The 19,938-nt window shown below is 42.4% G+C and overlaps 1 protein-coding gene across 2 annotated transcripts; it reads right to left on the reverse strand.

Annotated features, from left to right (window-relative positions):
* Positions 1–83: 83 nt before the first annotated feature.
* On the reverse strand, positions 84–18,314 carry scfd1 (sec1 family domain containing 1). 2 transcript variants are annotated; one of them, XM_020487762.2, is made up of 24 exons: positions 18,128–18,314; positions 17,333–17,492; positions 16,920–17,010; positions 16,573–16,695; positions 16,258–16,345; positions 16,047–16,136; positions 15,566–15,621; positions 14,966–15,051; positions 14,435–14,534; positions 11,974–12,113; positions 11,580–11,670; positions 11,380–11,459; positions 11,113–11,194; positions 7,846–7,942; positions 7,656–7,726; positions 6,174–6,253; positions 5,983–6,045; positions 5,706–5,781; positions 5,337–5,390; positions 1,792–1,844; positions 1,654–1,687; positions 1,397–1,462; positions 1,163–1,231; positions 84–778 (listed from the first exon to the last, which is right to left on the reverse strand). In XM_020487762.2, the coding sequence occupies exons 1-24, from the start codon at positions 18,156–18,158 to the stop codon at positions 755–757; spliced, it is 1,905 nt and encodes a 634-aa protein (XP_020343351.1). In that variant the 5' UTR covers positions 18,159–18,314; the 3' UTR covers positions 84–754. The 2 variants fall into 2 exon arrangements, with proteins under 2 accessions (XP_020343351.1, XP_031684574.1); XM_031828714.1 differs by having other exon boundaries at positions 17,690–18,142.
* Between the last annotated feature and the right edge of the window lie 1,624 nt (positions 18,315–19,938).

Genomic DNA, 19,938 nt, shown 5'->3' on the forward strand with positions numbered 1-19,938 from the left:
AAAACACCCTGTCCTGATCCTGAATAAGATTAAACAAAGGACAAGTTGAAAAACTCTGGTTGATATACTACACAGCAACCGTGTTGAGTAAAGACTTATTCAACTTTATTTGTTGAGAGTGCAAAGCAAATTAGTTAAAGGCCCAATGCAGATGTTTTTATATCAATATCAAATCATTTCTAGGTAACAATTAAGTACCTTACTGCGATTATTTTCAATTAAAATGGTCAAAAAGTAACGAAAATAGCTTCTTAGCAAGAGGAATTTCTCAAACAAGAATTTTGGTAGGACTGTCGGAGTGGTCTGAGTGGGGAGGGGAAAACTGAAAACTATCTGTTATTGGCAGAGAGGTTTGGAACTCTCTCTTATTCGCCTATTAACTAATTTACCACCTAGTGATCTCACCAGGCAGGCCAAAACTCCATCCCACCAAAACAGGCAATAATTTCAGGTGGTCTTTTCAAAAAGCTCTTAAACTAAAAGGGCATTATCAGAATTTTTGCTATATTTTCCCTAACCTCATAGTATGGAAATATAAAACACAGGAAAATCATGTTTTTGACTGGAATGGGCCTTTAAACAAACAATGTAAGTATAGTACACATTATAAAACACATGGAATATCAGAGAGAGAGAGACAGGATCTAGAGTAACTGAAAACGATCATCAATGATTAGAGAGGTCTTGATTGCAGTTGTGAGTATTTAGGAGAAATGGAATCCAAGAAAAGTGTTGATATGTTGTTTTCTTGCTTTTACTTTTGGCCGAGTGAGGATAGCTGTGGAGACAAACACGGAGAAACAATAAAAACTACATCGCCCTAAAGAAATCTAAGATCAACTTAGCAGTGTAGGTGATTTAACACAAACCCACAGTATAGGTGTCATCATTCCATATTATGAGTCAGGCTTAAATGATTGATATTACACAACAAAAAGCCTGCTTCCCAAATGGCACCCTTTTTAAATCAAATCACATTTTATTTGTCACATGCGCCAAATACAACCTTACCGTGAAATGCTTACTTACAAGCCCTTAACCAGCAATGCAGTTTCCCTATTCAGTGCACTACTTTTGACCAGGGCCACATAGGGTAGTAGTGCACTATATGGGTAATAGGTTGCCATTTGGGACACACACCTAAGGCTGGTGGTCCTCCTACCTGTTTGATGAACTGCCCTGCATTGAAGAGCTCACTGCATCCGTACAGCACCCTCTTCCCTGGCTTTGCCTAAAAGGATGCCACAAAATACACATTGTTTCAAAAAAACTCAACTGAAAATATGAAGAGTTTTCACAAAATACAATGAAAACTTTTGTCACAATGTTACATGTAGATATTTTAATAAAACATTCATTCATTCAAAAAAAAAAAAAAGTGATAGTGATAGTTTACCTTTGTGTAGTCCACCAGGTTTTGATATTCTATGTAGTTTCCTCCTCCGACCACAAAGACGATAGCCTGAAACAGAAGGCGAGATCTCACTGACAGGTTGAGGCTGCTAGGTTCATGTACATTATACACACAGATTAGTGTGCCCCCCCCCCCCGTCACACAGTGAGTCCAAGATAGGCACCAGGACAACACACAGCAGTTGCTGGATTTAGTGGAGGCCCTGTTTGTGTGTTTGTGCTGACCATGGCAGGACTCACCTCTTGAAACGGGTTCTTGTTCCTTGGGGTTGAGCTGTTGGGAGAACAGGAGTGTTTAGACACAGATCTTACGGACAGAAAATGCACGTTACTATTTAGAGGCCTTAACTGTTATCCTTGGAGCTCTTGAAGTCTTACCTCTCACTGCCGCGCAGCATCTTGGGATCAAAGTATCTGTAGTCATCAGTCTCCTGCACATCATAAAAACATCATCAATAAACCAACAAACGTATACATCACATGAACAACAAGAAAGAGACCATTTTCTGACAATTCTAGAAACCCCCAAATCGCCCCCATTGCTCAAGGTCACCCAGTTCCTCTTATTAAAAGCAACTCCTGCATAAGCATGGGTCCTGTGAGACAAAGTCAACCAATTGACTCAAGTGCGATCAGATCAGGCAGAATTCAGATTCAGGCAACACCTGCTTTGATTTCAACAGAAATGTCACATTTACCAGAACTAGTCTTAAATAGGATCAGTGAAGTTAGTTTCTTCCCTCCCTCTCTCTCTACTCACACATCCTCCTTAAACCCAGAACCAAGTCTTTAGTCTGGACTGATTCCCAAATTGCATCCTATTCCCTATAGTGCACTACTTTTGACCAAATCAAATTGTATTGGTCACATACACATGTTTAGCAGATGTTATTGCGGGTGTAGCGAAATGCTTGTGTTCCTAACTCCAACAGTGCAGTAGTATCTAACAATTCATAACAAAGCCTTATTGGCCCTGGTCAAAAGTACTGCACTAAATAGGTTGCCATTTAGGATGCATCCCTAGTCTCTCTCCTCTCTTCCCAATGGACCGAATGCATCTACCTCTATCTGGCAGAGCCGTGGCCCACTCACATTCTTCACCAGAAGAGAAAATACTTTGCAGTCAGGCTGGTGAAAGAGGAGCTCCCTGTCTCTCTGAACTGACTAGATGCTCCAGATTTTTGTGCTATCGTCTTTCCCCACACAGGAGAGAGGCAGTTCAGCAGAGGGCTTCTGATATCAAACCTGAACACACTGCTAAACCTGCCTGGGAGAGGAATGGCATTGTGTTCACACAGAAGAACCACCGATAGATTACACCTGTCCAAGAGGGCCATCGGATGCGGGACAGGGGTGGGGAGAGGAGGATGGAGGCTGTTGAATTTGGACTGATGTGCCCCTCTCCTTCTCGGCTCACCGAACAAGAAGCGCTTTGTACAGTGCACTGTAATTCCAGTAGCTGAGAAAATGATAATATTGTTATGTCCAATTCAGTGTTTGGAGAGGTAGGGATAGGGGTTGGGGGGCATCTAAAGCCAGTAACAGAACCCTGTAATCCCTGCTCCCTCCTGGCTTTAGACACACGGTATGAGTGCCAAATGGTACCCTATTCCCTATAAAGCGCACTACTTTTAAGTAGCGGCACCCTATTCCCTTTGAAGGGAATAGGGTGCCACCTGGGACGCTGACAAGATGGAACGGAGCTAATGGAAATTGAAAAGCGTTTGTTCATATTAAATGTTTATGGACCTGTGAGAGATGGTAATCACAAAGGGACTAGTTGATGTAACACCTCTATAGATGTAGTAGCTGATCCAGGGAAAATTAGGCATGGACCACAGAGGGGAATAGGGGACCTGCCTCAAGCCTGGTGGCCTACACTAACAAGTGTAGTGTTGAGTACACAGAGGATGGCTTGTGAATGATTTTCAGTGAAGTGGACCTTCCCTCTGCTTCAGGGTAAGCTGGTAAGGAGCTGAGAGAGAGATGAGGAAGTGTAGAGAGAGCTTCTGGGTTAGCTGTAACCTAATCTCCAGGTTCAGTGTGCGCCTGTCCTCCCAGAGAGAGGATTGAGAGTCCACAGTGCTGCCCATGTGCTCCATTGCAGCCCTGCAGGCAGCTAGCGGCTAGGGTTTCGCACCACAGTGGAGCCCCCAGAGCAGATCAGGCCAGGCCACCCTCACAGAGCTGTTTTTAATCACTGGGGTGGCATCCCAAATGGCACCCTACTCCCTACATAGTGCACGATTTTTGACCAGGGCCCATATGGCTCTGGTCAAAAGAAGTGCACTATATAGGGAATAGGGTGCCATCTGGGAAGCATATCTGGCATTTCTATATTGTTATGCACATGACTGACCGACTTGACTTAAACACTACTACACTGTGAGGTCATAGGTCATCTGCAAGTACAGTACCAGTCAAAAGTTTGGTAAAACCTACTCATTCAAGGGTTATACTTTATTTTTCACAAATTGTGAAGACGGACTAGATTTTTTTTATATAGGCAGCAACTGTTGCTAATGCATTCCAGGTGACGACCTTATGAAGTGGTGGTGTGGGGGCTGTGCTTTGGCAAAGTGGGTGGGGTTATATCCTTCCTGTTTGGCCCTGTCCGGGGGTGTCCTCGGATGGGGCCACAGTGTCTCCTGACCCCTCCTGTCTCAGCCTCCAGTATTTATGCTGCAGTAGTTTATGTGTCGGGGGGGCTGGGGTCAGTTTGTTATATCTGGAGTACTTCTCCTGTCCTATTCGGTGTCCTGTGTGAATCTAAGTGTGCGTTCTCTAATTCTCTCCTTCTCTCTTTCTTTCTCTCTCTCGGGGGACCTGAGCCCTAGGACCATGCCCCAGGACTACCTGACACGATGACACCTTGCTGTCCCCAGTCCACCTGGCCATGCTGCTGTTCCAGTTTCAACTGACCTGAGCCCTAGGACCATGCCCCAGGACTACATGACATGATGACTCCTTGCTGTCCCCAGTCCACCTGGCCATGCTGCTGCTCCAGTTTCAACTTCCACCTGACTGTGCTGCTGCTCCAGTTTCAACTGTTCTGCCTTATTATTATTATTCGACCATGCTGGTCATTTATGAACATTTGAACATCTTGGCCATGTTCTGTTATAATCTCCACCCGGCACAGCCAGAAGAGGACTGGCCACCCCACATAGCCTGGTTCCTCTCTAGGTTTCTTCCTAGGTATTGGCCTTTCTAGGGAGTTTTTCCTAGCCACCGTGCTTCTACACCTGCATTGCTTGCTGTTTGGGGTTTTAGGCTGGGTTTCTGTACAGCACTTTGAGATATCAGCTGATGTACGAAGGGCTATATAAATAAATTTGATTTGATTTGATGAAGCTGGTTAAGAGAATGCCAAGAGTGTGCAAAGATGTCATCAAGGCAAAGGGTGGCTACTTTGAAGAATCTCAAATATATTATGATTTGTTTAACCCTTTTTTGGTTACTACATGATTCCATATGTGTTATTTCATAGTTTTGATGTCTTCACTGTTATTCTACAATGTAGAAAATAGTAAAAATAAAGAAAAACCCTGGAATGTGTAGGTGTGTCCAACCTTTTGACTAGTACTGTATGTACACGACTGCAGACAGCTACTTGACATTTTACAAAGTAGCTTAGCTACAGTTGCTGCCTTTATTAAAAAATCTAGTCACGTCTTCACAATTTGTGATGACTAGTTTCCCCCACACATTCAGAAGTGATCTAATCAGAAGGGGGCATGATTGGAGAAGTCTCCGACTGCAGACATGAGACACCCATCAGGTTGTTCATCTTGTTGCCACTGTATTCATCAGCATGCTTCCCTCCTGAATGTGATGGTGCAACAAAGCAGAAACATAGAGGAATGTCCACAGTAGAGGGGGAGGAGAGAAGAGAGGAGGAGGGAAGAGAGGAGACGGCTCACCGGATTGGACTTCATCTCCATCAGGTTGTCCAGGATACGCGTGACTGGCAGGTTCTGAAAGAAAAACACTTTAAAAACTGTTCTTTCTCACCAGGTAATTAATCACTACAGACTGACTCCAACGAGCAGCCGCGTGAGATATTATCATACATGTCTCCAGTCAAAACCTTCCCATCAAAGCCAAGGGACATCTGGACATTTAGAAAACACATATACAGAGAGTATCATGATGAGACTGCTCCTCTCATCTGTCTATTAAGAGACATTCAGTATCACTCATTCTGCATGTGTGTTTCTGTGCATAATTCTGTGTGCGTGCGTGCGTGTGTGTGTGTGTGTGTGTGTGTGTGTGTGTGTAAAGCTACTCACATGCTGTTTAAGCACCAGGTGTTTCACCCCCTCCATGACAAACTGGGAGCCAGAGTTCATCACTCTAGAGAAGAGGCTGTGGGATAGAGAGCCAGGAGGAGGACAGGGTCAGCACGGGGGTTAGGTCTATGGGACCCCTGAAACAAGGGAAACTATGCAATGTCCCAAATGGCACCCTATTCCCTACATAGTACACTAACCTGGTCAAAAGTAGTACACTGTGTAGGGAATAAGGTGTCATTTGGGACACGCACAGAGAGTGCTCTCTCTTTCTTACCCCATAGGTTTCACACCGCTGTTCCCATAGTTAGATGGTGTGGCAGCAATCTTTGTGAAAGCCCTGGCAAAACAAATTATTCATAAAAAGCTCCTTGAATGAACCCAAAACAATGTGTTTTATTATCTGTTTGGTTCTGCATGTATGAAGCATCATATGCTGAAAATGCAAGCTTGTTTGTAATGTCTTACTTCCACTGCTTGATGTAGTTGAGAGAGGACAGGTCGCAGCCAGTCTCTAGAAGAGCCTTCTTGTATTGGTCCAGATCAGTCTGAAACACAGAAAACCCCCCCAGTAAGATAACAGTATGCCTGTTTTCACCAAGGTAAAACATACAAGTGATTGAGCAGGCATTCGAGTATTAGTAGTGAATTTACCGACCAGGGACTTAAAAAAACACCACAGCATCCAGGGAAAACAAATAACCTTATAAATGTACATACTGGACCAACTGGAGAACGGACCAGAGAGGGGATGGTAATCCCATGGTAATAATCGGCCCTGGACGGGTTCAGGTTAAGGGGGGGACAGAGATGAAAGGAGGAATACCACAAGACGTTGGCGGTGGAAAAAGATTTCCTGCTTGACTTCAGCTGTCAGGCCGGGAAAGCAGAATGGCATCTCAGAGGAGAAGGGCTATTAGGAAGACCATTGATCAACATGATGCTCCAGGACAGCCTGATCCTAACGCTTGTTCCCAGCCTGCAGCCGCAGCCAGAACCCTGGGCCCATATTAATGCTCCTCAGAACAGGAGTGCTGATCTGGGATCAGTTTAGTCTTTTAGATGATAATGAAAACGATTATATGGACGAGCAGGGAACTGATCCTCGATCCGTACTCCTACTCTGAGACTTTGTGAATACGGCCCCTGGCATCCTCCCAGCTCTTTGGAGCTGGCGGCTGGAGGGACTTGACTTCACTCCTCTGTGGTGAACTGTGGTTACTGAGGTGGTGGTGACAGGGCTTGAAGCAGAGCCAGTATTAAGGTCTTCCAAGTCTTAGCAGGGTCCCTAAGAGGCTAGTCCCCGAGCTGCACCGCCTCCCTGAAGAAAGCAGACGTAGAACCCACAGTCACAGTGGAGAGCTGGGTGTCCTCCTATACAGAGGGCCTTGAGATGCTCAGAACAGAACAAGCTAGCATTATTGGACTTCTGGAGTAATGACATTTGGCCTCGGCTTCAAAGGGTATCGATGTTCCTGGAATCTGCTCTAACGTGTCATATCGAACAATAAAGCTTTTGAATGTTAAGGAGAAAAGCTGGTTTGAATATCATACGAAAAAATGATTTGAGAATTGATGTTTGGTGTTCTAAACAATGAAACGCAAGCCAGGGCCAAGGTTTTTCATATTGTATATTGTGCCGTTACTAAGACTACCACATCCAGTGAGACCACAAAGTGTCTCCATTGAGGTTGCTATTGTGCCATTTTTGGTTCCATTGGACATGAAACTGCATATGACCGTAGTGAATCAGACAAATCAACAGAGTTCCCTGACAAAGGGGCCTGTATCTTGTGGCTCCACTCTGACCTGTGATTGAGTCTAGTTTGGCATGCGTTTCATGGTGAGAAAATGTGTGACTTGAGTCTAGTATGTTTTTGATAGGGACAGGGTTAAGTCCAGTATGCGTGTGTTTGATAGGGTAAGGGTTAAGTGGGGGACAGGCCTCACCTCTGAAGGGGGTTGCAGGGCTGTGATGTAGAAAATCAGAAACAGTCTCATCTTGTCCTCTGGTGTTCCCGCTGTCACAAAGACAAAAACAAAGTTGTTTAACAAACCTTACATCAACAGGCACCTCAGGTATTTCCGACTGTATGATTTATGTTATTTCTGGCCAAGATAAGCACAGAGGCACATCTACCGTCAGGGTCACTGATTATGTCCAGCAAAGACTTCTCCAGGGTGGATTTGCTCATCAGCTTCTCCTCGTACTCAAAGTACACGTCCAGTTTACGGCTCTGTGGATGGGTCACAGAAGTTACACATTAGAGAAAGAGTACCTATAAGTATGTGCCCACCAAAAATCTAAGTTGAGATATTTTTTGTTAAAATTATCAAATGAAGGGCTCCCCGAGTGGTGCAGCGGTCTAAGGCACTGCATCGCTACAGACCCTGGTTCGATCCAGGGCTGTATCACAACTGTCCGTGATCGGGAGTCCCATAGGGCAGCGCACAATTGGCCCAGCGTCGTCCAGGTTAGGGGAGGGTTTGGCTGGGTGGGGGTGCTTTACTTGGCTCATCGTGCTCTAGATTCGTTGTGGCGGGCTGGGCACCTGCAGGTGAACGGTGTTTCCTCCGACACATTGGTGCGGCTGGCTTCCGGGTTAAGTGGGCTGGTGTTAAGAAGCGCGGTTTGGCCGGTCATGTTTCGGAGGACGCATGACTCGACCTTGGCCTCCCGAGCCCGTTGGGGAGTTGCAGCGATGAGACAAGATCAAAATTGGGGAGAAAGAGGGGGTAAAATACACAACAAAAATAAATGAATCCAATTGAAAGATTCATCTCTCATGTGAAGTTCTAGGACACCATTTTTCTTCTGTGAGAAAAATATTTGATAAAATGTGTGAAAAGTGTGGACTGGGTTTAATGACAACTGAATGTACCTTTAAGCCCATGGGTGTTCCAAAAATTCCCACCTCTTAAATAATCTATTTTAATTCATTTCTAAATGTTGAAAACTGATATTTCTTATGTAAACTTGAATTATAATAATCTCCCCTAAAGTTAAAATCAATTGATCATCACTATTCATCATGGAAGCAGCATTCATAACAGGGGTTGTCCAATCGTATCCACAGAGATCAATGTTGACCCGGGCTTTTGTTCTTGCCAACCAATACACACCTGATTCAATTGATCAACTAATCATAGACTTCAATCCAGACTTGATTAGTTGAATTAGGTGTTACTGCTTGGTTAGAACACAACCCTGCACCCACACTGGACCTCTGTGGATAAGAAGCCATGCAACAAAGATCATAAGGCACACAACTTTTAATGAATTAGTTGAAAGCTGGTTAACATTTTCTGTACTGCTATTCTTGTTAATTAGTTCAACTTGTCTTCTTAAAGCCTGTCTGAAGACAGTTTCACATCACCCACTCTACTGTTGCATGACAAAAGCACGTGGTGAACCAAAAGATAGAAACGCATGGATGAATGAGGGACAACAATATGAATATCTCCCGGTCCTAACTGCATTAAATCCAATCCAATTTTATTTGTCACATACACTCGCATTAACATCTGCTAACCATGTGTAACGAAATGCTTGTGCTTCTAGTTCCGACAATGCAGTAATAACCAATGAGTAATCTAACCTAACAATTCCACAACTACTACCTTATACAGTACCTTAGTTGTCCAATAGTCATCTTCTTGTCCCTCATGTTGATCCACCACAAATCAAATCACATTTTATTGCTCACATACACATGGTTAGCAGATGTTAACACAAGTGTAGCGAAATGCTTGTGCTTCTAGTTCCGACAGTGCAGTAATATCTAACAAGTAATCTATCAATTTCCCAACAACTACCTAATACACACAAATCTAAAGGGGTGAATGAGAATATGTACATGTAAGTATATGGATGAGCGATGGCCGAGCGGCATAGGCACCGTGCAATAGGTGGTATAAAATACAGTAAGATATGGCATTGTATAAAGAGACTAGTGATCAATTTGTTAAAGTGGCTAGTGATTGGGTCTCCATGTAGGCAGCAGTCTCTCTGAGTTAGTGATGGCTGTTTAGCAGTCTGATGGCCTTGAGATAGAAGCTGTTCTTCAGTCTCTCAGTCCCAGCCTTGATGCACCTGTACTGACCTCGCCTTCTGGATGGTAGCGGTGTGAACAGGCAGTGGCTCAGGTGGTTGTTGTCCTACATTAGTCTCACACACTAGTAGGTCTTCTATCTCTGATGTCCTTCAAATCTGATCCTATTCTTCTCTCTCTCTACTTCAATGACTACCTGTCCACTCCAAATGTCTTGGACAGAGTACCAAGGCTTTTCATTGTTCTACATTTTGTTAAAGGAACCATGGATCGATGCATCATATGTATAAGTGTAGTTTCAGTATTTTTAGCCACTTAAATCTGAAGCAAATCTATTTATACTCGGGTTTATTGAATATTAGGGATATCAACACACAATCCCTGTGTTTCAATGCAAACTGGGCTTAATTGGAGCATAGTGGGATTAATTGGAGCATCAATAATTTACTGTGAAAAATACAAAATAGCTAAGTTTACTCACAAAATATTTGGAAACCAATGGTCTGAGATATAAATATATATACTATATACTACAATAGTATGCAAAGTCAGTATTAATATTTATTTACATTCTGTATAGAGGGGGTGTTTTTGGTGCTACTGTACCCTTTAAGATAAACCAATTTACAAAAAAGCATCCATGTATAACAATGCCAGGTTAATTTAACATTAAAATAAACAAGACAAAATGCATAAAAAAAAATATGAGTGGTGAGTTTTTATACTATTATACTGTTGTGGTTCACCAAGCTATGTTGCCACTGTATTGACTGTGACATGTGTTACGACTGCTAGCATGACACATCTACTTTCAATTGGCAAGAAATAGTCATTAATACCCATGTAGTATGCCATCATGTGCATAGATCAACACATTCATCTCTTCGGTGTGGTCACTTATCTGAGGTACTAAAAATATGTTTCTCTGAGTCACCTCCACACCAACGGTTTTTTTGCAGCTGAAATTGGCCACTAGTAGGAACTTACACATAACTGTCAATAACTTTATTAATAAGAAAACATTTAATTGGCTTAGAATAAAAACAACCACATGAACTGGTTGAAACATCAGATTTAATCCAAAAATGGAAGTGGGTTGAATGTGTATGTGGGCTTAATAGGTACGCTTAACTTAGTCCAAGTCAAGAGGATGCTTCAGCAGTCCTTTACTGGCAGATTTAGTAACAACTTTATAGTGAGTGCTCTGAGATGTTGGAGCTCACACGGACTGCACAGCAGTCTTCCATACATGTTTAATATCTGAAAAAAAAGTGTTTGTTGGATGCAGTGCACTATGGACAGAGAGAGAATCCCCTCTATCTAGTTGTCAGGCCATGACCGGGTTTAATACTAACCTTAATGTGATCCAGAACGGCGGTGGCTACGTTAGTGTGGAGGTCAATCAGCCTCTTCTTCTCCAGAAGCTCTGGTAGGGAGCTAGTAGAGGAAACACAGAACAGTTTTGGTACAGACTGGGCAGTCAATAACAGTGTAGCAATTAATAAATAATACAGAAATACTGTATATTTACATATACGGGTAGGCCGTTATTGTAAATAAGATTCTGTTCTTAATTGACTAGCCTAGTTCAAATAAAATGGAAATTCTACAATGATGCTCACCTGACAGCCGAGGTAAGTTTTGCGGTGTTGTCTGACATACTAATACTACTAATGGGTCCCTCATCCTCACCCTCCAACCCCTGGAGAAGATCAAAAGTCTTATTTTAATGGGGAATTTGCAGGTGTGAGTGTCGGTCCATTGTTTTCAGTGAGACTACTTCATTGAACAGCTCTAGAAAACCGCCTGTGCGCCTTCTTACCATGATGCTCTTGAGGCGTTTCACCTCGTCCTCTTGGGCTCGGTACGTGTCTAACTCCTCCTGTACAGACTCAGCCACCTCTGGGAATGGGCTGGAAGAGTCAAAACAACCGCTCAGCCAAGAAGAACTTCACTACAGCAAAGATTGAAATATACTGTTGCTACTGAGTTATAAAGCATCACTCTAAAACATTGTTTGAAATATACTGTTACTATTGAGTTATAAAGCATCAAACACAGACTACCTTTAAAATCAGTAGTTTAAAATCACACTTTAGCCAATGGAATGGAGTTTCTAACAAGCAAAGCTTGGCATATACTGTTGCTACCTAGTTATAAAGCCTTGGCCACAAGCTACCCTCTGAATCAGTAATCACCACAAGTGAGTTCCTAACCTGCCCTTGTGTTTCTGCCAGAATTTGTCTGCGGCTGTGAGGTCATAACTCTTCTTATTTTTCTTCTTGGGTCTTGCTCCGGAAGGGGAAGCTTCTGACCCCACAGATTCGTCCATACTGACCCTGTTCAGGTGGAAGTCCTAGGACACACACACAGAAATACATTAGTGTCACACACACACAGCAAAATCATTTCTACTACGGATAGTATTTTTCCTGCAAATAGTCATTTCTGAGTGATTATGTTTTTCAGTGTTGGGATGATGGTTGGCGACTGGCAGAGATCCTATTGGATGTGTAGTCTGGTCATATTTCTGCTTACATCATCGGGTAAAAAGACTGGTCCATAGATACCTCTGGGATAAACACTGATATCTACTTACATCATCATAATACCTACATTCAAAATAACAAGCGTTGTCATAAATATATTGAGGTTAAAACAAAGGACTACTGAAAACTAAGGATAGGAGAGGAGACGGGATTGTACATTTTACACCAGAAATAATTTTAAGGCAGGGATGCTGGAAAATGGTTTGTCACAAATATTTATGACCTCTGGCACAGGGCACCGCACTGAGCACATACCACAGCATTTACCCTATTCTTAATCTTACACACAAGGTAATTGCAGTAGCGCTACCTTGAAAAAAATCAAACCTTGGCATATATATATATATATATATATATATATATATATACAGTTGAAGTCGAAGTTTACATACACTTAGGTTGGAGTCATTAAAACTCGTTTTTCAACCACTCCACAAATTTCTTGTTAAAAAACTATAGTTTTGGCAAGTCGGTTAGGACATTTGTGCACGACACAAGTAATTTTTCCCACAATTGTTGACAGATTATTTCACTTATTACAATACACTGTATTACAATTCCAGTGAATCAGAAGTTTACATACACTGAGTTGAATCTGCCTTTAAACAGCTTGGAAAATTCCAGAAACCTTCAAACTCAGTGCCTCTTTGCTTGACATCATTGGAAAATCAAAAGAAATCAGCCAAGACCTCAGAAAAAAAAATGTGTAGGCTGGTTCATCCTTGGGAGCAATTTCCAAACGCCTGAAGGTACCATGTTCATCTGTACAAACAATTGCACGCAAGTATAAACACCATGGGACCACGCAGCCGTTATACTGCTCTGTCTCCTAGAGATGAACGTACTTTGGTGCGAAAAGTGCAAATCAATCCTAGAACAACAGCAGAGGACCTTGTGAAGATGCTGGAGGAAACAGGTACAAAAGTATCTGTATCCACAGTAAAACGAGTCCTATTATCGACATAACCTGAAAGGCCTCTCAGCAAGGTAGAAGCCACCGCTCCAAAACCGCCATAAAAAAAGCCAGGCTACGGTTTGCAACTGCACATGGGAACAAAGATCGTACCTTTTGGAGAAATGTCCTCTGGTCTGATGGAACAAAAATAAAAACTGTTTGGCCATAATGACCGTTGTTATGTTTGGAGGAAAAAGGGGGAGGCTTGCAAGCCGAAGAACACCATCCCAACCGTGAAGCACAAGGGTGGCAGCATCATATTGTGAGGGTGCTTTGCTGCAGGAGGGACTGGTGGACTTCACAAAATAGATGGCATCATGAGCATGGAAAATGTGGATATTTTGAAGCAACATCTTAAGACATCAGTCAGGTATTTAAAGCTTGGTCGCCTCTGGGTCCAAATGGTCAATGACCCCAAGCATACTTCCAAAGTTGTGGCAAAATGGCTTAAGGACAACAAAGTCAAGGTATTGGAATGGCCATCACAAAGCCCTGTGATTTGTGGGCAGAACTGAAAAAGTATGTGCGATCAAGGAGGCCTACAAACCTGACTCAGTTGCACCAGCTCTGTCAGGAGGAATGGGCCAAAATTCACCCAACTTATTGTGGGAAGCTTGTGGAAGGCTACCCGAAACGTTTGACCCAAGTTAAACAATTTAAACGCAATGCTAACAAATACTAATTGAGTGTATGTAAACTTCTGACCCACTGGGAATGTGAGGAAATAAATAAAAGCTGAAACAAATCACTCTCTCTACTATTATTCTGACATTTCACATTCTTAAAATAAAGTGGTGATCCTAACTGACCTAAGACAGGGAATTCTTACTCGGATTAAATGTCATGTATTGTGAAAAACTGAGTTTAAATGTATTTGTCTAAGGTGGATGTAAACTTCCGACTTCAACTGTATAAATCCCAATTCACACTACTTGAGCCGTGCATACTCATAGTTCATCCTATACAGAGCGCAAAATACCATACACCCAACAACACCACGCACCATAAATTACTCAAGACTGTGGAGTGGACGTTTCTCATGGGTAAGCCCTTAGTTTTTGTCAGTGTATGTTGTGTCTGTTAAGTCCATCATAACAGAGTGGTGGGAGTATGACAGACATATGCTTCTCTCCCTCCCTCCCCACTGATTCCCTGGCTTCCTGTTAGTCTTACCAGCACATCGTGGATGAGGGCCTGGTAGGTCCATGTGTGGTGGAGAGGGGTGGCAAGATCCAGGTTGCGGTCCGCGAGTACAAATAGGGGTCTCTGGAAGCTGAAGAGAGACAGAGAGCGAGATGAAACGAGAGGATGATAAATGTACCCAGAGTTCCCCACTGGCTAGGCTCTCCCTCTGCTCCACCAAAGCTGAAACAAAAGAAGACCTGAAATAGATCCTGCTTAGAGCTTCCCAGAGGAAGCATGACTGTTTTCACTTCATCCACCACTTAGCGAAGGCCTAGCGAACCACTCAGTGAGTCTGGAGAGCAGAGGAGAGGAGAAAAGCAGAATAGCACATTTCCACTTCAGAGATAGACAAAGACATTGTGTAGCACAGTGTGTGGGTGGGAAGCCATTTTATGTGTTTGTCTTAGGGAATGGAGTAGGTCTTCCGTGGTACAGTACAGAATCATGATATTAATGTCTACATCTAGTGTGCTCTCTTCATGGTTCATACCCAGTGTACTAATCTACACACTGACCCACCTGAACTGGCCGGCCCCCATATTGTCTCCAGTGAACAGGCTGTTTCTGGCGTCTCGCAGGTTCTCCCTCAGCTTCTTGTCAAGTTTCTGCAACAAACAGAGAAACTGGGTTAGATACTTTTGCTTCTTATGCAGCTAGGTAAGACGCCTTACATCTTCTTAACCGGATATACGCTTAGCACACAGTCTTGCAGCGTTTCACTGAGAGCTTAGAGACCCTCACCACAACACAGCAGTACAGTATAGGGAACAAAGAGCAGTGCTGTGTAACTGGAGGAGAAACACTGCATCCATCCATTAAGGCTCTTGGAGGATCAGCTTCCACACTGGCTGCATCAACATTCCTCCCCACATCAAGAATCTACCTGCAAATACTGTCTGCAAACAGTGAGATTTTGGAGGTGGGTGGACTTGGATGTCATCCTCAAATGACTAATTTCCTCTTTCACTGTACCCACTGGGGATGGGTACTACTCTCCCAGCCATGTCTGCACTGCCAAGACATAATACAAAGTGTATTTAGACTGACAGACAGACTGGGCCCCTTGACAGCGGCTGAGGGGAATTCAGAGAGTTATAAATGAGGAAGGATGATGCTCACCACCGCGACCATCTCCGCAGCATTCCCTCTTGGACAGCGGATTATGGGGACAGCACCTAAGAAAACAAAACGGATCTGTTAACTGCCAATAAAGGGCATTGACGACTTTAGCAGAGCGTGTCTATAGAGAATATGAGGACGTGCTGTGAATCCCATGAGAATAAAACTGAGAATCGTATACAACCTGCAAGTTAGGGATGCAGTGGGTTTACTTTGCTCAATGTATCATTTAGTCACACTATCCCCATTGGCCTTTACTTTCAAAATGTTTTCCTCTCTAGGAAATATGATTTTGGTATCGCTTCGATTCAGGTGAGTAATAACAAAAGTGATGCTGCCATCTAGCAGGGAGAAAATGGTACAACCATGAACCACCTGAGTAAATGAAACAATCTTACAGTATTTTGAAATACCAAACAGTGTTCTGTCAAGGAGTCTCAATAGTGTTGTGGCACTAATAATATTCTGTGGAAAGACCCACCCAGAGTGACAAAGAAGCAGAAAAGGCTGTCTACAATCGTATCCATGATGGCCTCCATCTCTGTGTCCATGATGTCCGGTTTGTTAATCGCTAATCAAAAGTGAATAAGAAAACAGGAAGTCAAATACAATCATGCCAGCTAATCATGAATAAGATCTGATGAAAATGGCAAAGTGCAATCTAGCACAGTTTCTGAATCCAATGAACTTACCATGGTAGGAGATGAGCTCTTTATTTTGATTACAGAGGATAAACATATCATCTTCGAGTGTGATGAAATTCAAATACTGATCAAACACCTACGAAAGCAAAAAATACCTTCCTGTTACAAGGCTGTTCAATATCCTGTAATGTGATGTGTTAGAAAATGACTAGGATGGAGTCATAAATGGCACCCTATCCCCTACATAATGTACTACTTTTGACCAGAGCCCTACAGGAAAAAAAATAGTGCACTATATAGGGAATAAGGTACCATTTGAGAGACAGCCTAGAAGAGAGGTGAACTAGTGTGTGGTGGACTCACCTTGGTAACCTGGGTGACAGCGTTGGCTGAGAGAGCTGCACTAGCAATATCCTCTAGTTTACTTCTGGATATGGCTGAGATGAAGTTCAAATAGTATGACTCATACAGCTGGTTACGAAGGTCCTGAGAAAAATAAACAAAACAATGGAATGTACCAATATACTGACTAGTAGGATGTTACATGTCTGAGATGTAATGTTTGGACAACAAATAATTGTATCTGGCCAAGGCCACCAAATGGATAGGCTCAGTGGCCCAATGCAGTTTTTCTTATCATCTCTAGACCTATCCTGAGTTTAATCATATCTGATGATGTAATGTTGATATTCTGAGTGAGGGATGCTTACTTGGCATATCCGGTCAATATTCTCCTCTGTCGGCATAACAAAATAGATGGCTGGCACATCCGGGATGGGATCTCTGTCTGAATGAAGCAACCTATAGAGAATTGAAGACCTTTCTAGATGAAGGTGCGTCCATTGATTGACACCAAGTCAATACTGTGTTTGTGGACTTATTTGCAATTGCTCAATTCAACTTCTCACAAAACTGTTGTTGTCCTTTGAAATATACTGCACTGGTAGATAATTCATTTTCAATAGATACTGACCAGTTGATGGGTTACATTACTCAAATTCAAAGTCTTTACAGCCTCATTAATTATTTGTCTGGTGCATCATGATTTTAGTTCTCCACATTTACCTTTTGTGAAGGGGATTAATAGATTATTAACAGCGATGTCAAATTGTGAGTTACTCACAAGTGCAAAGTGATTCCCATGTCCCGTAGTTCTTTGACCGCCAGTAGAGGGGAGATTATGTCCTGGCCAAACCTGTCGTAGATCAGAACCTTCCATACTGGCTCAGCAGCAGTGTTTTTCAACGGAGAAGTGTTGAAATTCAGCATGCGCTTCAATGCAGCTGGGGACACAGAAAAATACAGTATCAAGTCATGCTTGGTCAATGTTTAAGATGATGTAAATTGGAAATATTTGTGCAATAGGTGCTGCACATCCCACCACACCCTTGGGACAGCCACCACAAAACCCTTGGCACAACCACCACTTTTGTCATACTAAACATGCCACAGGACTGGGGGAACTGGGACTTTGCCATACCATTTCTGCCAATCAACGAGTGAAATTGTTTGATGAGTGAAATGGCTAGTTAGCTAGCGTTAGCTAGTTAGCCACTCATCCAAAGGAACAATACTGCAGTCGGTTTAGCTATATCTGTCAGTCATTCACTGCGTGGCATTCCTGTTCCTTGACATGACAACCACATCAAAGTGTCTAGTGAAGTCAAGAGTAGTAGTAAGTGTAGGTTAGCCATCCGACTTGTTGCTGCTTCATAATATTATTGTAACGCATTTACGATAGCTAGCTAATAAGTTAGCTTAGCATTGATTTCCTCGTGAAGATGGCTGTTGGCCATCGTGGAAGTTCGTATTTTATTCAACAGGCTATGGTCAGAGAAAATTGTCGGTTTTACAATGTGAATCAACAATTCGACAACCTATGTTCAGCAAAAATCTATGACCGAAACCATTGACAGACCTGCCTGCTTTTCCCGGACGGAGGCGGCCATCTTTTCTGTTTATGCAGTGACGGGGCAACAGATGACGTGGCAGCTAAGTGCGGCTTGGTTGAGAGGCAGTGTGTAATTCGGGACTTGACTCAATGTGAGCGGAGTGAAACGTCTGGGCCCGACTCAATGTGGCCAGAGTGAACCGAGGTAAAGACAGTTTCAGGTTGGATATTCGCCTGAAGTTTTCCTTACGTTCACCAACAGCAGTTAGGGACCGTCAACATAGTGACAAGTCACATTTTTTAAATTTCAATAGCTCTTTAACCATTACTCCAAACACTTTCAAAACTGGTTGTAGCTAACCCGATGGCATAGACGCACATTGCACACCCTTAAGTTTGTCCATTTTATTTTTTATCTCACATGGTTTTCCATTACTTTTTCAAAATGTAGATTTTCAATAGCTCCTTGGTCATGTGAACTAGTGACTTCAAACAAGGTTCAGAATGTCCACTCAGTGGGCCTACACATTGCACACCCTTTAGTTTGTCCATTTTCATCTCACAAGATTTTAAAATAATTGTTCAAAATGTAGAATTTCAATAGCTCCTTGGTCATGTGACCTAATGTCCTCTGACTACCCTTCTATATTGCACACTCTTGTTTGTATACTGTAAAATCACGCGGTGTAACGTACATCTTTCATAGTTTCAAATTTGCAATAGCTCCTTGGTCATGTCAATTACACATCTAAGAAGCATGCAGTGGATATACACCCATATTGCATAACCTCTAGTCATGTATCTTCTATATTGTTGTACATTATTATTAGTTTGACAATTAGGGGGTTCAGTCCAGTGTTGTGTTTACCCTTTTCTTTAATATTTATCTACAGTAATTGGTAGTTCTAAGTACTTATTTTCCCCGTTTTTTTCCCCCACAGTATTTAACAGTGGTACACAATAGGAGAGAGACAGATAATATCTCCTTTCGTCGTTAATATCAACCATAAAGGAAAAGGGCAAAGTACGAGAGTCATGTTATTAATTGTCCAAAGCAGGGATGGAAAGAGCTAGTGAGGTAGTCTGCAATGGGTTTGCTGGTCAATACATATACTGAACATGTAAACACAGTAATGGTGGCCAGTAAATCAATTAATAAAAATATAATATTGACAAATTAAACAAATTGTAGACCTTTAATCTTTTCCAACATGTCAACAGACACTTAACTTCAATTAAGTATGAAACATTTCACCGTGTTAACTTTCTCTTTATCCCTGGTTGATGTACATTTCAGAGCCTCTTCAGTGTGGATGGGGTATAGCATACATTTTCAACAAAGACTGCACTTCCAGTTTGTGTTCTTTACTCTGTTGAACTCCTTTGTCTTCATTCCTAGGCACAGCACATGGAACCACCGTTGGAATGCAAAACATTCAATCAAAACAAAGTTTAACAAGTTATAAATAATATCAAATATCAATGCAGAATGACGAATTGGCCATCCATTGTGTTATATCATAAATTGTCTTACATGCCGTCACTGTTGTCAAACGATTATAAACATGTTAAATTAAGTTACTAACCCAGTCCGTCTTTAGGCCACATCCAGGTTCTTTATCTGTGGCACACATGAAGCAGTTGTTGGCTTTGTTGAACTCTGAAATCATAGGCATGAACTGAACATATGGCTGTCCCACATAACTACATAAAAATAAAGAATTTACTTTGAATTAAATGTCATTACCAGACATTTCTTGTATATCCTCAGTCATTTCTTTTCCCAGTTGCTCCATGTGTTTTTGAAGTTTCCATATCAATTTGGGAGGGGATGTTGG

The sequence above is a fragment of the Oncorhynchus kisutch genome, linkage group LG7, assembly GCF_002021735.2.
Source record: "Oncorhynchus kisutch isolate 150728-3 linkage group LG7, Okis_V2, whole genome shotgun sequence".
In the NCBI taxonomy this organism is placed as follows: domain Eukaryota; kingdom Metazoa; phylum Chordata; class Actinopteri; order Salmoniformes; family Salmonidae; genus Oncorhynchus; species Oncorhynchus kisutch.

Excerpts from the sequence above, each read along its gene's own strand:
- scfd1 (XM_020487762.2), bottom strand. The coding sequence starts at position 18,158 with ATGGCCGCCTCCGTCCGGGAAAAGCAGGCAG. Across the intron at positions 16,696-16,919 it reads ATATTGACCGGATATGCCAA|GACCTTCGTAACCAGCTGTA; the intron begins GTAAGCATCCCT and ends TATTTTTCTCAG. Across the intron at positions 16,346-16,572 it reads CTGTCACCCAGGTTACCAAG|GTGTTTGATCAGTATTTGAA; the intron begins GTGAGTCCACCA and ends TTGCTTTCGTAG.